The sequence below is a fragment of the Pseudophryne corroboree genome, chromosome 2 (genome assembly GCF_028390025.1).
Source record: "Pseudophryne corroboree isolate aPseCor3 chromosome 2, aPseCor3.hap2, whole genome shotgun sequence".
NCBI lineage: Eukaryota > Metazoa > Chordata > Amphibia > Anura > Myobatrachidae > Pseudophryne > Pseudophryne corroboree.
Window position 1 is genome coordinate 267,269,166 of NC_086445.1, and position 22,024 is coordinate 267,291,189.

Here is a 22,024-nt window from a genome sequence, read left to right on the forward strand (position 1 = left end):
GCCTGAGGGTCCCTTGACCTGGCGCAATATCTAGTTTTTTGTTTAGGCGGGACGCCATCATGTCCACCTGTGGCCTTTCCCAACGGTTTACCAACAGTTGGAAGACTTCTGGATGAAGTCCCCACTCTCCCGGGTGTAGGTCGTGTCTGCTGAGGAAGTCTGCTTCCCAGCTGTCCACTCCCGGAATGAACACTGCTGACAGTGCCAAGACGTGATTTTCCGCCCATCGGAGAATCCTTGTGGCTTCTGCCATCGCCATCCTGCTTCTTGTGCCGCCCTGTCGGTTTACATGGGCGACTGCCGTGATGTTGTCTGATTGGATCAGTACCGGCTGGTTTTGAAGCAGAGGCCTTGCCAGACTTAGGGCATTGTAAATGGCCCTCAGTTCCAGAATATCAGAATATTTATGTGTAGGGACGACTCCCGACTTGACCAAAGTCCTTGGAAATTTCTTCCCTGTGTGACTGCCCCCCAGCCTCGAAGGCTGGCATCCGTGGTTACCAGGACCCAGTCCTGTATGCCGAATCTGCGGCCCTCTTTAAGATGAGCACTCTGCAGCCACCACAGTAGAGATACCCTGGTCCTTGGAGACAGGGTTATCAGCCGATGCATCTGAAGATGCGATCCCGACCACTTGTCCAAGAGGTCCCACTGAAAGGTTCTTGCATGGAACCTGCCGAATGGAATTTTGCTTCGTAAGAAGCTACCATTTTTCCCAGGACTCGTGTGCAGTGATGCACCGATACCTGTTTTGGTTTCAGGAGGTCTCTGACTAGAGATGACAGCTCCTTGGCTTTCTCCTGCGGGAGAAACACTTTTTTCTGTTCTGTGTCCAGAACCATCCCCAGGAACAGTAGGCGTGTGGTAGGAACCAGCTGTGACTTTGGAATGTAAAGAATCCATCCGTGCTGTTGTAGCACTTCCCGAGATAGTGCTACTCCGACCAACAACTGCTCCTTGGACCTCGCCTTTATAAGGAGATCGTCCAAGTACGGGATAATTAAAACTCCCTTTTTTCGAAGGAGTATCATCATTTCTGCCATTACCTTGGTAAAGACCCTCGGTGCTGTGGACAGTCCAAACGGCAGTGTTTGGAATTGGTAATGGCAATCCTGTACCACAAATCTGAGGTACTCCTGGTGAGGATGGTAAATGGGGACATGTAGGTAAGCATCCTTGATGTCCAGGGATACCATGTAATCCCCCTCCTCCAGGCTTGCAATAACCGCCCTGAGCGATTCCATCTTGAACTTGAATTTTTTTATGTATGTGTTCAAGGATTTCAAATTTAAAATGGGTCTCACCGAACCGTCCGGTTTCGGTACCACAAACAGTGTGGAATAGTAACCCCGTCCTTGTTGAAGTAGGGGCACCTTGACTATCACCTGCTGGGAATACAGCTTGTGAATTGCCTCTAGCACAGCCTCCCTGCCTGAGGGAGTTGTCGGCAAGGCAGATTTGAGGAAACAGCGGGGGGGAGACGCCTCGAATTCCAGCTTGTACCCCTGAGATACTACTTGAAGGATCCAGGGATCCACCTGTGAGCGAGCCCACTGATCGCTGAAATTTTTGAGGCGGCCCCCCACCGTACCTGGCTACGCCTGTGGAGCCCCCGCGTCATGCGGTGGACTCAGAGGAAGCGGGGGAAGAATTTTGATTCTGGGAACTGGCTGGCTGGTGCAGCTTTTTCCCTCTTCCCTCGTCTCTGTGCAGAAAGGAAGCGCCTTTGACCCGCTTGCTTTTCTTTAGCCGAAAGGACTGTACCTGATAATACAGTGCTTTCTTAGGCTGTGAGGAAACCTGAGGTAAAAAATTTTCTTCCCAGCTGTTGCTGTGGATACGAGGTCCCAGAAACCATCCCCAAACAATTCCTCACCCTTATAAGGCTCTATGTGCCTTTTAAAGTCAGCATCACCTGTCCAGTGTCGGGTCTCGAATACCCTCCTGACAGAATGGACATTGCATTAATTTTGGATGCCAGCCGGCAAAATATCCCTCTGTGCATCCCTCATATATAAGACGACGTCTTATGTTCGCAAAATAGTATCCCTGTTTTACAGGGTTACAGACCACGCTGCAGCAGCACTATCTGCAGGTCTCAGTCTAGTACCTGAGTGTGTAAATACAGTCTTCAGGATAGCCTCCTGCTTTTCATCAGCAGGTACCTTCAAAGTGGCCGTATCCTAAGACGGCAGTGCCACCTTTTTTGACAAACGTGTGAGCGCCTTATCCACCCTAGGGGATATCTCCCAGCGTAACTTATCCTCTGGCGGGAAAGGGTACGCCATCAGTAACTTTTTAGAAATTACCAGTTTCTTATCGGGGGAACCCACGCTTTTTCACACTTCATTCACTCATTTGATGGGGGAACAAAACACTGCCTGCTTTTTCTCCCCAAACATAAAACCCTTTTTTAGTGGTACTTGGGTTAATGTCAGAAATGTGTAACACATTTTTTGTTGCCGGGATCATGTAACGGATGTTCCTAGTGGATTGTGTATATGTCTCAACCTCGTCGACACTGGAGTCAGACTCCGTGTCGACATCTGTGTCTGCCATCTGAGGGAGCGGGCGTTTTTGAGCCCCTGATGGCCTTTGAGACGCCTGGGCAGGCGCGGGCTGAGAAGCCGGCTGTCCCATAGCTGTTACGTCATCCAGCCTTTTATGTAAGGAGTTGACACTGTCGGTTTATACCTTCCACCTATCCATCCACTCTGGTGTCGGCCCCACAGGGGGCGACATCACATTTATCGGCATCTGCTCTGCCATCACATAAGCCTCCTCATCAAACGTGTCGACACAGCCATACCGACACACCGCACACACACAGGGAATGCTCTGACTGAGGACAGGACCCCACACAGCCCTTTGGGGAGACAGAGAGAGAGTATGCCAGCACACACCAGAGCGCTATATAATTTAGGGATTAACACTATATTGAGTGAATTTTTCCCAATAGCTGCTTGTATATACAATATTGCGCCTAAATTTTGTGCCCCCCCCCCCTCTCTTTTTAACCCTTTGAGCCTGCAAACTACAGGGGAGAGCCTGGGGAGCTGTCTTCCAGCTGCACTGTGAAGAGAAAATGGCGCCAGTGTGCTGAGGGAGATAGCTCCGCCCCTTTTTCGCAGACTTTTCTCCCGCTTTTTTATGGATTCTGCCAGGGGTATTTATCACATATATAGCCTCTGGGGCTATATATTGTGATATATTTGCCAGCCAAGGTGTTTTTATTGCTGCTCAGGGCGCCCCCCCCCAGCACCCTGCACCCTCAGTGACCGGAGTGTGAAGTGTGCATGAGGAGCAATGGCGCACAGCTGCAGTGCTGTGCGCTACCTTGGTGAAGACTGATGTCTTCTGCCGCCGATTTTCCGGACCTCTTCTTGCTTCTGGCTCTGTAAGGGGGACGGCGGCGCGGCTCCGGGAACGAACACCAAGGCCAGTTCCATGCGGTCGATCCCTCTGGAGCTAATGGTGTCCAGTAGCCTAAGAAGCCCAAGCTAGCTGCAAGCAGGTAGGTTCGCTTCTTCTCCCCTTAGTCCCTCGATGCAGAGAGCCTGTTGCCAGCAGGTCTCACTGTAAAATAAAAAAACCTAAAATAAACTTTCTTTCTAGGAGCTCAGGAGAGCCCCTAGTGTGCATCCAGCTCGGCCGGGCACAGAAATCTAACTGTCTGGAGGAGGGGCATAGAGGGAGGAGCCAGTGCACACCAGATAGTACCTAATCTTTCTTTTAGAGTGCCCAGTCTCCTGCGGAGCCCGTCTATTCCCCATGGTCCTTACGGAGTTCCCAGCATCCACTAGGACGTCAGAGAAACACTAGTGTCAGATTTCTATGAAAAATGGACAACCCCTCTGGAAGAAACGACCGCTGAGGCCGAAGCTCAGCCGGGGGAGTTGCCAATGGAGTACTCCTTGAAAAAGAGGCCGAACTTACGGCCGCTAGGCTAATCTCTTTTGGAAGAAAAACCGAAAAAGGCAGAGACCTAAAATACAGGTCAGTGTGGTTTGAAGCGCAGCGGAGCAAAACCTCCCAGAGAAACCAAAGATGAATGGTAACTGAAAGAAGGGGAAAACCCCGTTCATCCTTATTATGTCCCATAAAGTCTTCCAAAAGTAGCAAAAGCGAGAAGAGGTAACAGACTTCTGAAATCGGGGCCCAGTAGGTCTAACCGAACCAGGGAACTCCTCCCTTCTGAGGTCTCGAGAACAGTCACACGGTTAAACGAAACCAGTGTAAGATTGAACAAAGAAAAAGGAGCCTGTTGAAGTAGACAGTCCAGTCGAGGTAGGAGCCAAGGCTCCTCTACTAACAGGTGTATCTGTATCTTCAAGTCATGCGTGGCCCAACCAGAGCCACCGAGAGGACTAGCACGCATAATCCCCTCCTGTGTTACCGAACATGAGGTAGAAATAGAAAAGGAGGCAGGATGGAATAACCAGAAAACTCCCCGGAGCCCTGAGGGCATCCTCGGCTACTGCCGCCAGAGCTCACGTCCGAGAGTAGTGAAGGTTAAAGAGTCAGTCAGAACGCCCTGAGGTCGATCCGAAATCTCCGCCCACAGTGGACCAGCTGACAAAACTCCGGGGAATGTTCCCTCACCCGGGAGTCTGACCTGGTGGCTTGACCTGGAAAGAAGATCGTTGTCCCCCGCTCAGAGAGGAATGTAGGCGACCACTCATTGCGTCGCAACTTGACTGAAGGGATAGAGAACCTGGTGCAGAGGAAGGAACAATCCTCTGACGGACCGTGTTGAGAAACGTCTACGAGGAGCATAAATTGGATCTGTGTCGAACCAGAAGCTCCTGGATCCTCCGGATATGCAGAAGCCACCTAATGAACAGAGTGGGATAGTAGCAGTAGATTGTCCCATTAGGGAACCAACGTCACCTACTGCCCTTGAAAAAGAGTTATTCTGTGAACTTCCTGAACTCTGTGGGAGCGGAAGAGAGATCGAAAGGAAAGGATTGACAGTGAAAATGAGAATCCTGTAATGCGAATCTGAGAAAAGCCCGTTGAGGAAAAACCCAACGGAAATCAGTTAACAGGCATCTCTGAAGACAAGGGACACTTAAAACTCCCTTTCTTGTTCAAACTAGCAATCACAGACTGAAAGGATTCTAAGGCCAGAATAGGCCTGGCCGAGCCAACTGGCTTCGGAACGTGAAAAGAAAACAAAGGCCTGAGAACTATCCCGATTCAAATGATATGTGAAAAACAGGGATCAACACCCTTTGCGGTTAGAAGCATATGGAGCGCCGCCTGCAGTATGACTCTCTTGTCATCGTAAATCGGCCGACCCATGTCGAGGGACTCCCGAGACGGTTGTACTCCAAAATCTAGTTTGTAACCGCCCAAGCCTTCTCCCACCGACCTGCGCCTACCCTGGGACCCTCCAGGTGGTAGGAAAGTCTGACCTGTAGTGGGTGTATAGGATGACCCAAAATCAGACTGGACCGAGGATGTTGAACCTCTGCTTCAGCTTTTTTACCCTGAGATCCCCTGGCGACGGAGATATCGCCCGTGTGGAGTCGAAAGCTTGAAGGGGCACGGAAAAATCTAAAGGAAAGACCGGTAAAGGTCTGTCTTGGAGCTGGGGCAGTAGTAGTAGAAAGCAAAGTGGACTTACCTCCAATGGTTCAAGAAATCATGCAGAAAGTTCCTTCCCCTGAACCCTCTGCCCCATAGGTTTTCATGTTCATCTTGCACTGTCGCAGCCCCAGAGGTCGTCTGGTTAAGACCTCCCAAGTGAAAATGCAGGTTCCGAGTCTGCAGACGTGGAGACCTCCAAAGAACATAAAGCAGAATCGTGATTCTGACCTGTACCAAAGTATCAATTGATCCTGATGCGAAACATCCTGTAACCTAGAGGACAATTGTTCCACAACCTACCTGCTCCGGACAAGGTAGAAACCCCGCTGCCGTATATGTGTCTTCGATGGATCCCTGAGCAAGGTTGCCTCAGGAAAACGGCAGCTTGTTGGACCGGCGAGACATCGAGGGGTATACCCTGGAGAGGTTCTGATACCAATTCCTGCCGTCTGCGGGGAAAGGATAGGAAAACAAACATTGTTTGATACCTGAAATTGTGTATTCGGGTGTCTGCCGGCCGCCTACCGGAGCCTGCCCAGCTCATCCGAAACTGGACCAGTCGCTGCCATTTCGTCATTGGCTTCGAACCCTGATGGACTTGACGTGTCCGCCTTCTTTACCTGCAGTATCAGACAAACTGCTGTATAATGCACCTGGATATTCTGAGACACTGGTTCCGACTCCACAGAAAACAGACATCCGTATTGTAATATGGAAGGTTAGCAAGGTTCCTTTAGAAACCTGGAGAGGTGAAATGACGTACAAGGTCTCTGGTTAATAGTGACATTACCTGCATAATCTGAGCTGTTCAAACAGGAGTGTCCTGCAGGTGCGTGGAGGGCTAAGCAGATGGCTCCGCCGCATACTTCACACCTAAGAGGGAATTCTTTGACTATCCCAGGTGAGACAAACGAAAGGAGAAAAGGTGGGTTAAATAAACACAGCCCTATGTAAGGTCTGCACTATAACGTGTAGTGACCGACACGATTCAAATAAACTTCCTGGAGCAGCGGAGACCTGAATCCGTAGCGCTGCGCTGTGGGAAAGGAGTCTGAGCCCTAGGCTATAGGAGCTCCCTTCAGATACCCGCTACTAGCGTACTGAGCCGCAGCGCTATTTGTCTGATGCCTTACACACATTCCCCAAATTACAAATAGCATTAGTAACACCAAGGAATAATAAAGGGAAGGCAACACCCCGCCCTGTATGTAGTGTACCGCTAATTTAGGTGCACCAGATGTTTCTTGGAGGTTCCGCTGGCTTTTCAAAATGGTGACCAGCCTGTGAGAAAAGATGGGGGAAAATGTTATGTGGCCAGGTGGGGTATTTTGTTATTAGAAAACCTTGCGGAAGCGTTTTTTTTATCCCCTATATATGGTATTGTATGCATATATCTATATACATACCCACACACACTTAAATATATATACAAACATATACATATATATATATATATATATATATATATATATATATATATATATATACACACACACATATATATATATATATATATATATATATATATATATATATATATATGTGTGTGTGTGTGTGTGTGTGTGTGTGTGTGTGTGTGTGTGTGTGTGTGTGTGTGTGTGTGTATGTATGTATATATATATATATATATATATATATATATATATATATATATATATATATATATATATATATATACATACATACATACATACACTGTCTAATAGGGTAGATAATTACTGTGTATTTGTAGGGTAAAGAAATACTGCACAGTAGATTTTTAATTATTAATGAGCTGAGCCCCAGCTCCTGTAATAGAGCAGGTTTCCTGATCTACATGTATGAAATGCCGGGCAGAGGACTCTACTGCAGGGAGGAATGTAGCTATATTTCAGCAGCCCAATGCATGGAAAAGCTAAAAAAAACCCAGAGACAGGATCTGTTGCCTAGCGACAGTGAGAGCTGGGAGCCGCCGCCGGGGAGCCCGCTGAGTAAAGCGGGAATAGCCTTCACCCCCCCCTCATACCTTATACATGTAAAGCATCCTCCCTGCACAGCCAGGAGAGGAAAGGAGCCTTCAGCGGCCAGGGGAGCGGGAGAATGTGGAGCGGCGTGTCATGCTGCAGCGGCGCGGGGAGCGGAGAGAGAGCCCGCCGTACTGAGCGGGAGTTAGCTCCGCCCCCCCGCTTTGTCGCCAAATTCAAATCCGCTGCAAAGTCAGCGGAAAGCGTCAATGTCTCCCCCGGCCGCCTGTATGCTGCGGCCGGGGAGCGGAGATGCAAATGTATTCCCCGGCCGCCTGTATGCTGCGGCCGGGAAGCGGAGATGTAAATATTCCCCGGCTGTCCGGTGGGAGCGGTGCTGTAAATGTATCCCCCCTGGCCGCCTGTATGCTGCGGCCGGGGAGCGGTTATCTACTCGTCACTTGTAAATGTATCCCCGGACCGCCTGTATGCTGCGGCCGGGGAACGGAGAGCCCTCACTTGTAATGTAACCCCCGGCCGCCTGTATGCTGCGGCCGGGGAGAGAGCCTGAGCCCGCCGAACCTGTTCGGCGCCACTTTCATATTAAAAATCACACTATCGCCCCAAAATAAACCTCCACATTTGGGAATCAAACCCTGGTCTCCTGCTAACAAGGATAAGCTTTGCTGCAGCTGGGGAGTGAAGAGCGCTAAGCCCGCTTACAGAGCGGGCTGAAGCTCCGTCTACATAATGGCGCAAGTTTCGCCTCTTGTACTCACCGCTGTCCTGATGTAGTTCTGTCAGGCAACAGATCGGCCCCGACACGCGCCGCACGCAGCGGTGTCCGGCCACTTTTGATACTCACCGCTGCCGGAATCTTCTGCTGGTGGAGCGGCCCCGACACGCGCCGCACGCAGCGGTGTCCGGCCAACTCAGGAGAGCTCAGTGTCTCCCTCAGCCGGGGCCCATCCCGAGCCGCACGCAGCTGCGATGGGACCCCGCCGGCAGCTCCCGCGGTGCAGACTGGCAGTGGCAGAGCTGCCAGTCTCTGTGTGTGTGAAAGAAAAATAAAATAATAAAGAAAAAAGAAAAAATTCTTCAGCTAAACCCAAGTGAACCAGCTCACATCGGGCACTAGCTAAGACTGGCTTGGAGGGGAGATAGTAGGGGAGGAGCTAGCCACAGTGTGAGAATTTTAAAGTGCCAGCTCCCAATTACTGCCTACTATTTCCCCATTGTAACTACACTCCAGTGGCCCCTAGTGGATGAAGGAGAAACAGGTGAGGGGGGCACGTCTTGAAACTCTAACATGTACCCTTGGGTTACTAGGTCTACTATCCAAGGATCCAGGTCCGAGTGCACCCAGACCTGACTGAAGAGTTTGAGACGTGCCCTCACTGGAGCGGACTCCCGCAGAGGAGCCCCAGCGTCATGCGGTGGATTTGGTAGAAGCCGGAGAGGACTTCTGCTCCTGGAAACTTGTCACAGCCTGTGACCTTTTACCCCTTCCTCTCCCCCTCGCAGCAAGGAAGGAGGACCCACGTCCTTTTTTGAATTTGTTGGGCGGAAAGGACTGCATTTGATAGTGAGGCGATTTCTTACCCGCGGTAGCCGTAGACACCAGGTCAGTGAGGCCGTCACCAAACAAGACCTTACCGTTAAACAGTAGAGACTCCATCTCCTTCTTAGAGTCAGCATCAGCATTCCATTGATGAATCCACAATGCTCTCCTTGCTGAGGCTGCCATGGCATTGGCCCTTGATCCCAAAAGGCCAACATCCCTTACAGCTTCTTTTAAATATGCTGCAGCATCCTTGATGTGACCCAAAGTCAAAAGCACACTATCCCTGTCTAGGGTATCTACCTCAGAGGACAAGTTATCTGCCCACTTTTCAATAGCGCTACTCACCCCTGCCGAAGCATCGGCAGGCCTGAGCAGCGACCCTGTAGTGACATAAATGGATTTCAGGGTATTTTCCTGCTTACGATCTGCAGGATCCTTTAGGGCTGCCGTGTCAGGGGACGGAAGCGCTACCTTTTTGGATAGACGCGATAAAGCTTTGTCTACCGTTGGGTTGACTCCCACCTTTCCCTGTCCCCAGAGGGGAACGGATATGCCATTGGAATTCTTTTGGGAACATGTATCTTTTTTGTCAGGATTTTCCAAAGCTTTTTCAAAAAGTGCGTTCAGTTCATGAGAGGGAGGAAACGTTACCTAAGGTTTCTTTCCTTTAAACATACAGACCCTTGTATCAGGAACAGCAGGATCCTCAGTGATATGTAACACGTCTTTTATCGCCACAATCATGTACTGAATACTCTTAGCCAGTTTCGGATGTAATCTGGCATCACTATAGTCGACACTGGAATCAGAGTCCGTGTCGGTATCTGTATCTGCTATCTGGGTAAATGCACGTTTGTGACCCCGAAGGTGCCTGGGCCTGTGACAAAGCATCTTCCATGGATTTCTTCCATGTCTGGTTCTTAGACTCATTATCAAATCTCTTAGCCAACTTAGTCACATTTGCATTTAAAACACTTAACATATTGACCCACAATAAAGCCTGCCAGAGAGACACAGAGAGATTTCTGCCCGCTCACACTCAGCGCCAATCCCGGTACTGAAGTCAGTAACAAGACTGCCCAGACCTGCTAGCGCTTTTTACATATATAATAAATCACCAATCACTAGCGCCCCCCCCCCCCCCCCACCACCTGTTTTGCACCTTGTTACTTGCACAGCAGTGTGGAGGTCAGGGCCAGCGTCTCTGCAGCCTTCTGTGAAGAGAAAAATGGTGCTGGTCAGAGCTGTGCGGGATAAGCCCCGCCCACTACATGGCGCGCTTCAGTCCCGCTCAAAAAATCTTTATACTGGCGGGGGTCCCTTAACAAGTGCCTGGGCACTGTTATATCCTATGCCAGTGCTGTTTGAGGTCCCCCATGCTGCCCAGTGCGCCCCCTCTGCACCCTGCAGTGCCGTGATCAGTGTGGGAGCATGGCGCGCTGCGCGGTACCTCAAACGCCATCTTCTGCCGTCACTGAAGTCTTCTGATCTTCTCATACTCATCTGCCTTCAATCCTCTGGCTCTGTGAGGGAGGGTGACAGCGCGGCTCCGGGAACAAGCAGCTAGGCGTACCAAGTGATCGAACCCTCTGGAGCCAATGGTGTCCAGTAGCCTAAGAAGCAGAGCCCTTGAACTCTTAAGAAGTAGGTCTGCTTCTCTCCCCTCAGTCTCACGATGCAGGAAGCCTGTAGCCAGCAGGTCTCCCTGAAAATAATAAACCTAATAAAAGTCTTTTCCCTGAGAAACTCTGGAGAGCTCCTCAGTGTGCATCCAGTCTCGCTGGGCACAGAATCTAACTGGAGTCTGGAGGAGGGGCATAGAGGGAGGAGCCAGTTCACACCCATTCAAAGTCTTATACTGTGCCCATGTCTCCTGCGGATCCCATCTATACCCCATGGTTCTTGAAGCATCCCCAGCATCCTCTAGGACGTATGAGAAAAATATTTGAAAAACTCATGTTGACCTAGAACATTTCGACTTAGAGTCCCTGTCGACCTATTGACCATGTCGACCTACTTAATGTCAACCAATAGTGGTCGACTTACTTACTGTCGATCTAAAGACCGGATCCCCTTTAGCCACTAGTCTCTTCATTGAAGTGGTTCTGCTGTGGCCCTTTTGGATTTCACCCTTTTTCTCCTGATTTTTTTTGCCCTATAATGGAGTTTTGCATGTTTTTGTCTCTGAAATTGTATATTAATGCAGGGGTATTTATAACTTCTCTTACTTCGTTTTCTCGAAATTGTATACATTAATATTATTCCCCCCTTCCCATTTTATCCCTTCTGTATCCCAGCTTACTGTTTAACTGAAAATTCAAATAAAATAATGAATGTTTGTTATCAGTGCCGTAACTAGACATTTTAGCGCTGTGTGCAAGAAATGTGATCGTCCCCCCCTCCCATATATGTAAAATAGGGGCAGTGTGCGCGTCAAAATTTAGGGACGTGTTTTCATGGGGAAGGGGTGTGGCCGCAAAATAATACCAATTCATATTACGGTGCACAGTAGTCTCCATTATTCAAATTATGCCGCACAGTAGCTCCACTACTCCAGGTAAAGCCCCTTTTACGCATTACGGCAGACAGCGTCACCCCTTTTTACATATTACAGCAGACAGGCTCCTCAGTATAGACAGTCAGGCAGATCCCGGACAGGGGAGGAGGATGGAGGGGGACTCGGGAGTCGCAGCAGCGCACTGTAATTGGTGGTGGCAAGGAGGAGGAAAAGGGACTGGGACTCAGGAGCCTCAGCAGCGCAATCTGATTGGTGGTGGGGGCGGCGCCGCTGCAGCTGTCCCTCTCCTTCCACATAGGCTGCCCGCCGCTGCAGTGAATGCTGGAATGCACTTCCCTCATCCCAGCATTCACAGCAGTGGTGGGCAGCCTATGTGGAAGGAAAGGGACAGCTGCAGCGGCGCCGCCCCCACCACCAATCAGATTGCGCTGCTGAGGCTCCTGAGTCCGAGTCCCAGTCCCCCTTCCTCCTCCTCCTCCGTCCCCAGAGCTGCTGCTCCTCTCCTCCCTTAGGCGGCTTGTAATGAGTCAGTTAGACTTATTACAATGCCAAAGACTAAGGTCCGTTTGGAACGGGGATGCGACCAGTTGCACCCTCAGGCCGACTGTGCTGTGTGCCAGGTTACGGCCCTGTTTGTAATATAGTGAAAAATGATATAATACACAGACACACAGTTATTGTACTTTACAGCTGAACCAAACATGTCACTTTATACAGCAACATTTACCTTTGAAATTTCTGGTACAGGTGACACATTGTTTCATATCTCTTCCTCAGCTTTGATACAGCATTGTCCACTTTGGTGCTGAGGTTATCCATGTTAATATCAATCTGCGTCAGAAGCACAAAACATTTGCGGACACTAAAAATAAAAAATATGAACAATAATTATAAAAAAAAAAAAAAAAAAATTTGCTAGCAATACAGATGAATGCAGTCTTCCAGATAGGATTATGTATGGATAGTTTGAGGATTTTCAGGGCTTAAGTCAGAGGTGGACACGATGCTCGAAGTTTGTGGATTTGAGCGATTTGTTATCAGAGTCACACTGCACACGCACCAAGTTGAATTACCAACAGTGGTCGCAGTGAGGATTTCGGTGCAGGGTGATTGACAGTGAGCATTTTGTGGGATGTAATGGGGGTTGGGGGGGGGGGTGACTCAAACACAGAGGTGTTGCAATTGTTTTCTGGGCATGTCTCAGTGCCTGGTTCTTCGTACACAGTTGAAAAGGTTCATGCATCTTAGTTCTGATGATCGATGGCGAGTCTTTGTACCCAAGCGACAGTTTAGAGACGCCACCAGTAGAAGTTTCTGTACAATCACAGAGACTGCGTCTTTAGTATACAGTATATACACCGAACCACTGCATACTAGAACGCAGTCGTGACAGGATTTGCGTGCCTCTCTGAATAAGGCCCTCAAACTGTACTGAAGACAGCGGACGTGTTGTAGCTGGTAACAATCGTCACAGAACTGCTGAAAACAATGTAAAGAGAACATGGGCACATGCACACTGTAATAAAGAACAAGCAGCCCTCCCAAAATTGTGGCGACACCTTACAAACACTGGGTTTTATTTCTTTAGTTGTTTGTACATGAATACAGTATTTGCATTTTAAAATTGTGATTTTCACAGCTAAGCAACAGCCTTCCAGCTTGCACAACTGAAAGTCATACAGTACAAAAGGATAATCCAATTCTAGACTACTAAAGCAGGCATGACCAAACTGCGGCCCTCCAGCTGTTGAGAAACTACACATCCCAGCATGCCCTGACACAGCTATAGCATTCTCTGACAGCAAAACTGTGTCAGGGCTTGCTGGGATATGTAGTTTCACAACAGCTGGATGGCCGCAATTTGGACATGCCTGAGTTAAAGCTTTTATTTCCTAACTCCACAGCTGTGAGAAAATAGTCCCAAGGAAGCGGAGTATGGACAACAAGCTGCCGGGAGATTAATGAACAAGATTTGAATGGGACAAGTATTTGAACTGGGTCTTTCTGCTGTGGATGTGAAAGCAGAAGAAGCACATTCCAAGGAATGGGGTGAGAAAAAGTGGATACTTGCTGACAACTGAATACTCTAAACGGGTGGTATTCATGTGACCGCCGGTCAGCTGACCGACAGTCACATGACCTCCTCCGTGAGCCCGACGGCTCACTATCCCGATGGTCGGCATGCCGACCAACAGGGACTATTTCCACTCGTGGGTGTCCACGACACCCATAGAATGGGAATAGAACCCGTGGCGACCGCAGGTCGCCACCGAGCCCGCAGCGTGGCGAGCGCAGCGAGCCCGCAAGGGGCTTGCTGCACTCGCCCCTCCCCGCCGGGATCCCGGCGTCGGTATGCTGCCGGGATCCCGGCGTCGGTAAGGTGACCGGCGGTCAGGAGACCGCCGGTCACCAGTACTACACCCCTCTAAACAAGTAGAAGTGAGTTGTCTGCAGGCTGATTACAAAGGGACATCGCGGTCATTCTTAGTGAGTAAAGTATGCAAAGTTGTTGTTGTTTTTTTGTTTTACTTTAACACTCCATTATGTTTATTTTAAACAAAAACCCTGTTCTGATAGCACAGAAATTACAACAGAACCGTATTCTATTGAAAACATACCTTATATCCAACGCCTGTAAGAGTTCTGTAAAAGTGAACGTCATTTCATCATAATTGACAGATGCAATAAAGAGACAAAGACCTAAAGCCTCAATTTTCTTTACAGGGTCTCCCTGCTAAGAAAACAAACACAAACATTAGCTTGATCACAACTATTTTAATTATTAGGTTATTTATATTGTGTCCACATTTTATGCAGCACTTTAAGGTGACTATTTTATCATTGCCAATAATGTCTGCCCCAGTGGTGCTTACAGTCTTATATCACCCATTTTATTAGAAGTCAGTAAACCTACCAGATAGGGACCTGCTTCGAAACAAACCTTTGACTTACAACAAATACTCCAGCAGAATGTACAGTAAGCTACAGCAATAATTCCTCCAGCTAGAGATCAAAATTCTGTACAGAAAGTGAAAGTAGTTTTTCCTGCATGTTAGGATTTAAAATAATATTTAAAAATAAAATAAAAAAAAGATGCCCTTTAGGCTTGACCCAAGGAATAACCCTGGTCTCTACCCTTTCACACGTACCCAGGTTGTGCCAGCTTAACCCCCGGCAATAACCAGAGTTCTCATCTTAGTGTGAAATGGCTTTAAGACACATATCACTTTAAACTACCTTTACACGTATCTCACTTTTTAAACTTCCACGGTCTCTTACCAAATATATGATCTGTGACAAAAATAATAAGAATTTACTTACCGATAATTCTATTTCTCATAGTCCGTAGTGGATGCTGGGGACTCCGAAAGGACCATGGGGAATAGCGGCTCCGCAGGAGACTGGGCACAAAAGTAAAAAGCTTTAGGACTACCTGGTGTGCACTGGCTCCTCCCCCTATGACCCTCCTCCAAGCCTCAGTTAGGATACTGTGCCCGGACGAGCGTACACAATAAGGAAGGATTTTGAATCCCGGGTAAGACTCTTACCAGCCACACCGTACAACTTGTGATCTGAACCCAGTTAACAGCATGATAACAGAAGGAGCCTCTGAAAAGATGGCTCACAACAACAATAACCCGATTTTTGTAACAATAACTATGTACAAGTAATGCAGACAATCCGCACTTGGGATGGGCGCCCAGCATCCACTACGGACTATGAGAAATAGAATTATCGGTAAGTAAATTCTTATTTTCTCTAACGTCCTAGTGGATGCTGGGGACTCCGAAAGGACCATGGGGATTATACCAAAGCTCCCAAACGGGCGGGAGAGTGCGGATGACTCTGCAGCACCGAATGAGAGAACTCCAGGTCCTCCTCAGCCAGGGTATCAAATTTGTAGAATTTAGCAAACGTGTTTGCCCCTGACCAAGTAGCTGCTCGGCAAAGTTGTAAAGCCGAGACCCCTCGGGCAGCCGCCCAAGATGAGCCCACTTTCCTTGTGGAATGGGCTTTTACAGATTTTGGCTGTGGCAGGCCTGCCACAGAATGTGCAAGCTGAATTGTACTACAAATCCAACGAGCAATAGTCTGCTTAGAAGCAGGAGCACCCAGCTTCTTGGGTGCATACAGGATAAACAGCGAGTCAGATTTTCTGACTCCAGCCGTCCTGGAAACATATTTTCAGGGCCCTGACTACGTCCAGTAACTTGGAATCCTCCAAGTCCCTAGTAGCCGCAGGCACCACAATAGGCTGGTTTAAGTGAAATGCTGAAACCACCTTAGGGAGAAATTGAGGACGAGTCCTCAATTCTGCCCTGTCCGTATGAAAAATTAGGTAAGGGCTTTTATAGGATAAAGCCGCCAATTCTGAAACACGCCTGGCTGAAGCCAGGGCTAACAGCATTAACCGGCGAGGGGGAGACGTCTCGAATTCCAATTTGTACCCCTGAGATACTACCTGCAGGATCCAGGGGTCCACTGCGCGCTGAAATTCTTGAGACGGGCCCCCACCGTCTTGCCTGAGTCCGCTTGTAAGGCCCCAGCGTCATGCTGAGGACTTGGCAGAAGCGGGGGAGGGCTTCTGTTCGTGGGAAGAGGCTGTCTGCTGCAGTCTTTTTCCCCTTCCTCTGCCCCGGGGCAGATATGAGTGGCCTTTTGCCCGCTTGCCCTTATGGGGACGAAAGGACTGAGCCTGAAAAGACGGTATCTTTTTCTGCTGTGAGGTGACTTGGGGTAAAAAGGTGGATTTCCCAGCCGTTGCCGTGGCCACCAGGTCCGATAGACCGACCCCAAATAACTCCTCCCCTTTATACGGCAATACTTCCATATGCCGTTTGGAATCCGCATCACCTGACCACTGTCGCGTCCATAACCCTCTTCTGGCAGAAATGGACATCGCACTTACTCTTGATGCCAGAGTGCAAATATCCCTCTGTGCATCACGCATATATAGAAATGCATCCTTTAAATGCTCTATAGTCAATAATATATTGTCCCTGTCCAGGGTATCAATATTTTCAGTCAGGGAATCCGACCAAGCCACCCCAGCACTGCACATCCAGGCTGAGGCGATTGCTGGTCGCAGTATAATACCAGTATGTGTGTATATACTTTTTAGGATATTTTCCAGCTTCCTATCAGCTGGTTCCTTGAGGGCGGCCGTATCAGGAGACGGTAACGCCACTTGTTTTGATAAGCGTGTGAGCGCCTTATCCACTCTAGGGGGTGTTTCCCAACGCGCCCTAACCTCTGGCGGGAAAGGGTATAATGCCAATAATTTTTTAGAAATTAGCAGTTTTTTATCGGGGGAAACCCACGCTTCATCACACACCTCATTTAATTCATCTGATTCAGGAAAAACTACCGGTAGTTTTTTCACACCCCACATAATACCCTTTTTTGTGGTACTTGTAGTATCAGAAATGTTCAAAACCTCCTTCATTGCCGTGATCATGTAACGTGTGGCCCTACTGGAAAATAAGTTTGTTTCCTCACCGTCGACACTGGAGTCAGTGTCCGTGTCAGTGTCGACCTGAGGTAACGGGCGTTTTATAGCCCCTGACGGTGTTTGAGACGCCTGTACAGGTATTAACTGATTTGCCGGCTGTCTCATGTCGTCAACAGTCTTTTGTAAAGTGCCGACACTATCACGTAATTCTTTCCATAAGACCATCCAGTCAGGTGTCGACTCCCTAGGGGGTGACATCACTAACACAGGCAATTGCTCCGCCTCCACACCATTTTCCTCCTCATACATGTCGACACAGCGTACCGACACACAGCACACACACAGGGAATGCTCTGATAGAGGACAGGACCCCACTAGCCCTTTGGGGAGACAGAGGGAGAGTTTGCCAGCACACACCAGAGCGCTATATATATATATATATATATATATATATATATATATATATATATATATATATATATACACACACACAGGGATAACCTTATATAAGTGTTTTTCCCTAATATAGCTGCTGTATATATTAATATGCTAATTTAGTGCCCCCCCTCTCTTGTTTTACCCTGTTTCTGTAGTGCAGGACTGCAGGGGAGAGTCAGGGAGCCTTCCTCCAACGGAGCTGTGAGGAAAAAATGGCGCCAGTGTGCTGAGGATAGGCTCCGCCCCCTTCACGGCGGCCTTTCTCCCGCTTTTTAATGGAAAAATTGGCAGGGGTTAAATGCATCCATATAGCCCAGGAGCTATATGTGATGTATTTTTTGCCCAAAAAAAGGTTTTTTTATTGCGTCTCAGGGCGCCCCCCCCCCAGCGCCCTGCACCCTCAGTGACCGGAGTGTGAAGTGTGCTGAGAGCAATGGCGCACAGCTGCGGTGCTGTGCGCTACCTTATTGAAGACAGGACGTCTTCTGCCGCCGATTTTCCGGACCTCTTCACTCTTCTGGCTCTGTAAGGGGGCCGGCGGCGCGGCTACGGGACCCATCCATGGCTGGGCCTGTGATCGTCCCTCTGGAGCTAATGTCCAGTAGCCTAAGAAGCCCAATCCACTCTGCACGCAGGTGAGTTCGCTTCTTCTCCCCTTAGTCCCTCGGTGCAGTGAGCCTGTTGCCAGCAGGTCTCACTGAAAATAAAAAACCTACTTTAAACTTTTACACTAAGCAGCTCAGGAGAGCCCCTTAGCCTGCACCCGTCTCGTTCGGGCACAAAAATCTAACTGAGGCTTGGAGGAGGGTCATAGGGGGAGGAGCCAGTGCACACCAGGTAGTCCTAAAGCTTTTTACTTTTGTGCCCAGTCTCCTGCGGAGCCGCTATTCCCCATGGTCCTTTCGGAGTCCCCAGCATCCACTAGGACGTTAGAGAAAAATAAATAGGATTTTAATACCTACCGGTAAATCCTTTTCTCTTAGTCCGTAGAGGATGCTGGGGATGCTTCAAAAACCAAGGGGTATAGACAGGATCCGCAGGAGACATGGGCACACTATAAGACTTTGAATGGGTGTGAACTGGCTCCTCCCTCTATGCCCCTCCTCCAGACTCCTGTTATAGGTACTGTGCCCAGGGAGACGTACATTTCGAGGAAAAGGATTTATTTAATGTTTTTAAACTAAGGAGAGATACATACCAGCTCACACCTCAAACAAGCCGTACAACATGGCATTCAACAACAACGCATGCAACGGCATGACCAACATCAGTCACAGACTGACTGAACTTAACTCAACATGAGCGTAACTATAACCAAACTGCAGATACAGCCCGCACTGGGACGGGCGCCCAGCATCCTCTACGGACTAAGAGAAAAGGATTTACCGGTAGGTATTAAAATCCTATTTTCTCATACGTCCTAGAGGATGCTGGGGATGCTTCAAGAACCATGGGGTTTATACCAAAGCTCTAGAACGGGCGGGAGAGTGCAGATGAGACTGCAGCACCGATTGACCAAACAAGAGGTCCTCCTCAGCCAGGGTATGAAACTTGTAAACTTCGCAAAAGTGTTTGATCCCGACCAAGTAGCAGCTCGGCAAAGCTGTAATGCCGAGACCCCTCGGACCAGCCGCCCAGGATGAGCCCACCTTTCCGGTAGAATGGGCCTTCACAGATTTCGGTAATGGCAATCCTGCCGTAGAGTGAGCTTGCTGAATCGTATTACAGATCCAATGTGCAATAGTCTGCTTGGAAGCAGGAGCCCCAATCTTGTTGGGAGCCCACAGGACAAACAGAGGCTCTGTTTTCCTAATTTAAGCCGTTCTGGCGACAGATTTTTAAAGCTCTGACCACATCGAGAGACTTCGATTACGCCAAAGCGTCAGTAGCCACTGGCACCACAGTAGGCTGGATAACGTGAAACGATGAAACCACTTTTGGCAGAAATTGCGGACGAGTTCTCAACTCCGCTCTATCAGCATGCAAAATTAAATAGGGGCTTTTTTGAGACAAAGCCGCCAATTCAGATACCCGCCTTGCGGACGCCAAGGCCAACAACATGACTACTTTCCAAGTAAGGAATTTTAACTCAACCTTACGTAAAGGTTCAAACCAATGAGACTGCAGGAACTGCAACACCACATTCAGATCCCATGGCGCCACAGGGGGCACAAAGGGAGGTTGGATGTGCAGTACACCTTTCACAAAGGTCTGAACTTCTGGAAGGGAGGCCAACTCTTTCTGAAAGAAAATTGATAAGGCCGAAATTTGTACTTTAATTGAGCCCAACTTTAGGCCCGCATCCACACCAGCTTTCAAAAAATGGAGCAAACGCCCCAGGTGAAATTCCTCCATAGGAGCCTTCTTGGATTCACACCAAGACACATATTTTCTCCAAATACGGTGGTAATGCTTTGCCGTTACTTCTTTTCTAGCCTGAAGAAGTGTGGGTATGACTTCAATGGGAATACCCTTCCGGGCTAGTAATTGGCGCTAAACCGCCATGCCGTCAAACGGTAAGTCCTGATACACGCACGGTCTTTGTTGTAACAGGTCCTCTCGTAGAGGAAGAGGCCAGGGATCTTCTATGAGTAATTCCTGAAGATCGGGACACCAGGCCCTCCTTGGCCAGTCTGGTACAATGAGTACCGCCTGAACCCTTGTTCTTCTTATCATCTTTATCACCTTTGGAATGAGTGGAAGTGGAGGGAACACATATACCAACGGAAACACCCACGGTGTCACTAGGGCGTCCACCGCCATCGCTTGAGGGTCCATTGACCTGGAACAATATCTCTGAAGTTTCTTGTTGAGGCAGGACGCCATCACGTCTATTTGAGGAATTCCCCAACGACTTGTCACTTCTGCAAAGACCTCTTGATGAAGACCTCACTCTCCTGGATGGAGATCGTGTCTGCTGAGGAAGTCTGCTTCCCAGTTGTCCACTCCTGGAATGAAGACCGGTGACAGAGCGCTCGCATGTTTCTCCGCCCAGCGAAGAATTCTCGTGGCCTCGGCCATTGCCGCCCTGCTTCTTGTTCCGCCCTGGCGGTTTATGTACGCCACTGCTGTTATGTTGTCTGACTGAAACAAGACGGCAGACTGCGAAGAAGATGATCCGCTTGCAGAATGCCGTTGTAAATGGCCCTTAATTCCAGAATGTTTATGTGCAGGCAAGCTTCCTGGCTTGACCATTTTCCCTGAAAATTTCTCCCCTGTGTGACTGCTCCCCAGCCTCGGAGACTTGCATCTGTGGTCACCAGGATCCAATCCTGAATCCCGAACCTGCTTCCCTCCAGAAGGTGAGAACTGTGCAGCCACCACAGAAGGGAGATTCTGGTCCTGGAAGATAGGAATATTTTCCGGTGCATGTCCAGGTGAGACCCGGACCACTTGTCTAGCAGGTCCCACTGAAACACCCTGGCATGGAACCTGCCATACTGAATGGCCTCGTAGGCCGCCACCATCTTTCCCAGCAACCGAGTGCATTGAAGAATCGACACTCTTGCCGGTTTCAGAATTTGTTTTACCATGTTCTGTATTTCCAGAGCCTTTTCCACTGCGGAGCCGTGGACAGACCAAACGGCAACATCTGAAATTGGTAATGACAATCCTGAACAGTAAACCTCAGCTATGCCTGATATAGAGGATATATGGGAACGTGTAAGTAGGCATCCTTTATGTCGACCGACACCATAAAATCGCCCTCCTCCAGACTGGAGATCACTGCTCGGAGGGATTCCATCTTGAATTTGAATTTTTTTAGAAAGAAATTGAGGGATTTTAGGTTCAGAATCAGTCTGACCGAGCCATCCGGCTTTGGTACCACGAACAGACTAAAATAAAAACTCTCCCCCTGTTGTGACGGGGGTACCGTGACAATGACTTGATTTTGACACAGCTTTAGTATCGCAGCACATACAACCTCTCTTTCTGGAAGAGAAGCTGGCAAGGCCGATTTGAAAAATCGGTGAGAGGGCACGTCCTGAAACTCTAATTTGTACCCTTGGTCTACTATTTCTAATATCCAAGGATCCAGGTCCGAGTGCACCCAGACCTGACTGAAGAGTTTCAGACGTGCCCCCACCGGTGCGGACTCCCGCAGAGGAGCCCCAGCGTCATGCGGTGGATTTGGAAGAAGCCGGAGAGGATGTCTGCTCTTGGGAACTTGTCACAGCCGGTGACCTTTTTCCCCTTCCTCTCGCAGCAAAGAAGGAGGACCCTCATCCTTTCTTGTATTTATTGGGCCAAAAGGACTGCATCTGATAGTGGGGCGTTTTCTTCTGTTGTGCAGGAACATAAGGTAAAAATGACGACTTACCCGCGGTAGCCGTAGATACCAGGTCAGTGAGGCCGTCACCAAACAAGACACTACCGTTAAACGGTAACGACTCCATCGCCTTCTTAGAGTCAGCATCAGCATTCCATTGATGAATCCACAATGCTCTCCTAGCCGAGACTGCCATGGCATTGGCCCTTGATCCCAAAAGGCCAATATCCCTTACAGCTTCTTTTAA

The 22,024-nt window shown here is 48.9% G+C and overlaps 1 protein-coding gene across 1 annotated transcript in view; it reads right to left on the reverse strand.

Moving 5' to 3' along the window:
* RB1 (RB transcriptional corepressor 1) overlaps positions 1-22,024 on the reverse strand; it is a 593,146-nt gene that overhangs the window by 529,381 nt on the left and 41,741 nt on the right. The window contains exons 3-4 of the mRNA XM_063952790.1: positions 14,236-14,351; positions 12,345-12,479 (exon numbers count right to left, since the gene is read on the reverse strand). Of these exons, the coding sequence (XP_063808860.1) occupies positions 12,345-12,479; positions 14,236-14,351 (251 nt within the window). The remainder of the gene's footprint in view (positions 1-12,344; positions 12,480-14,235; positions 14,352-22,024) is intronic.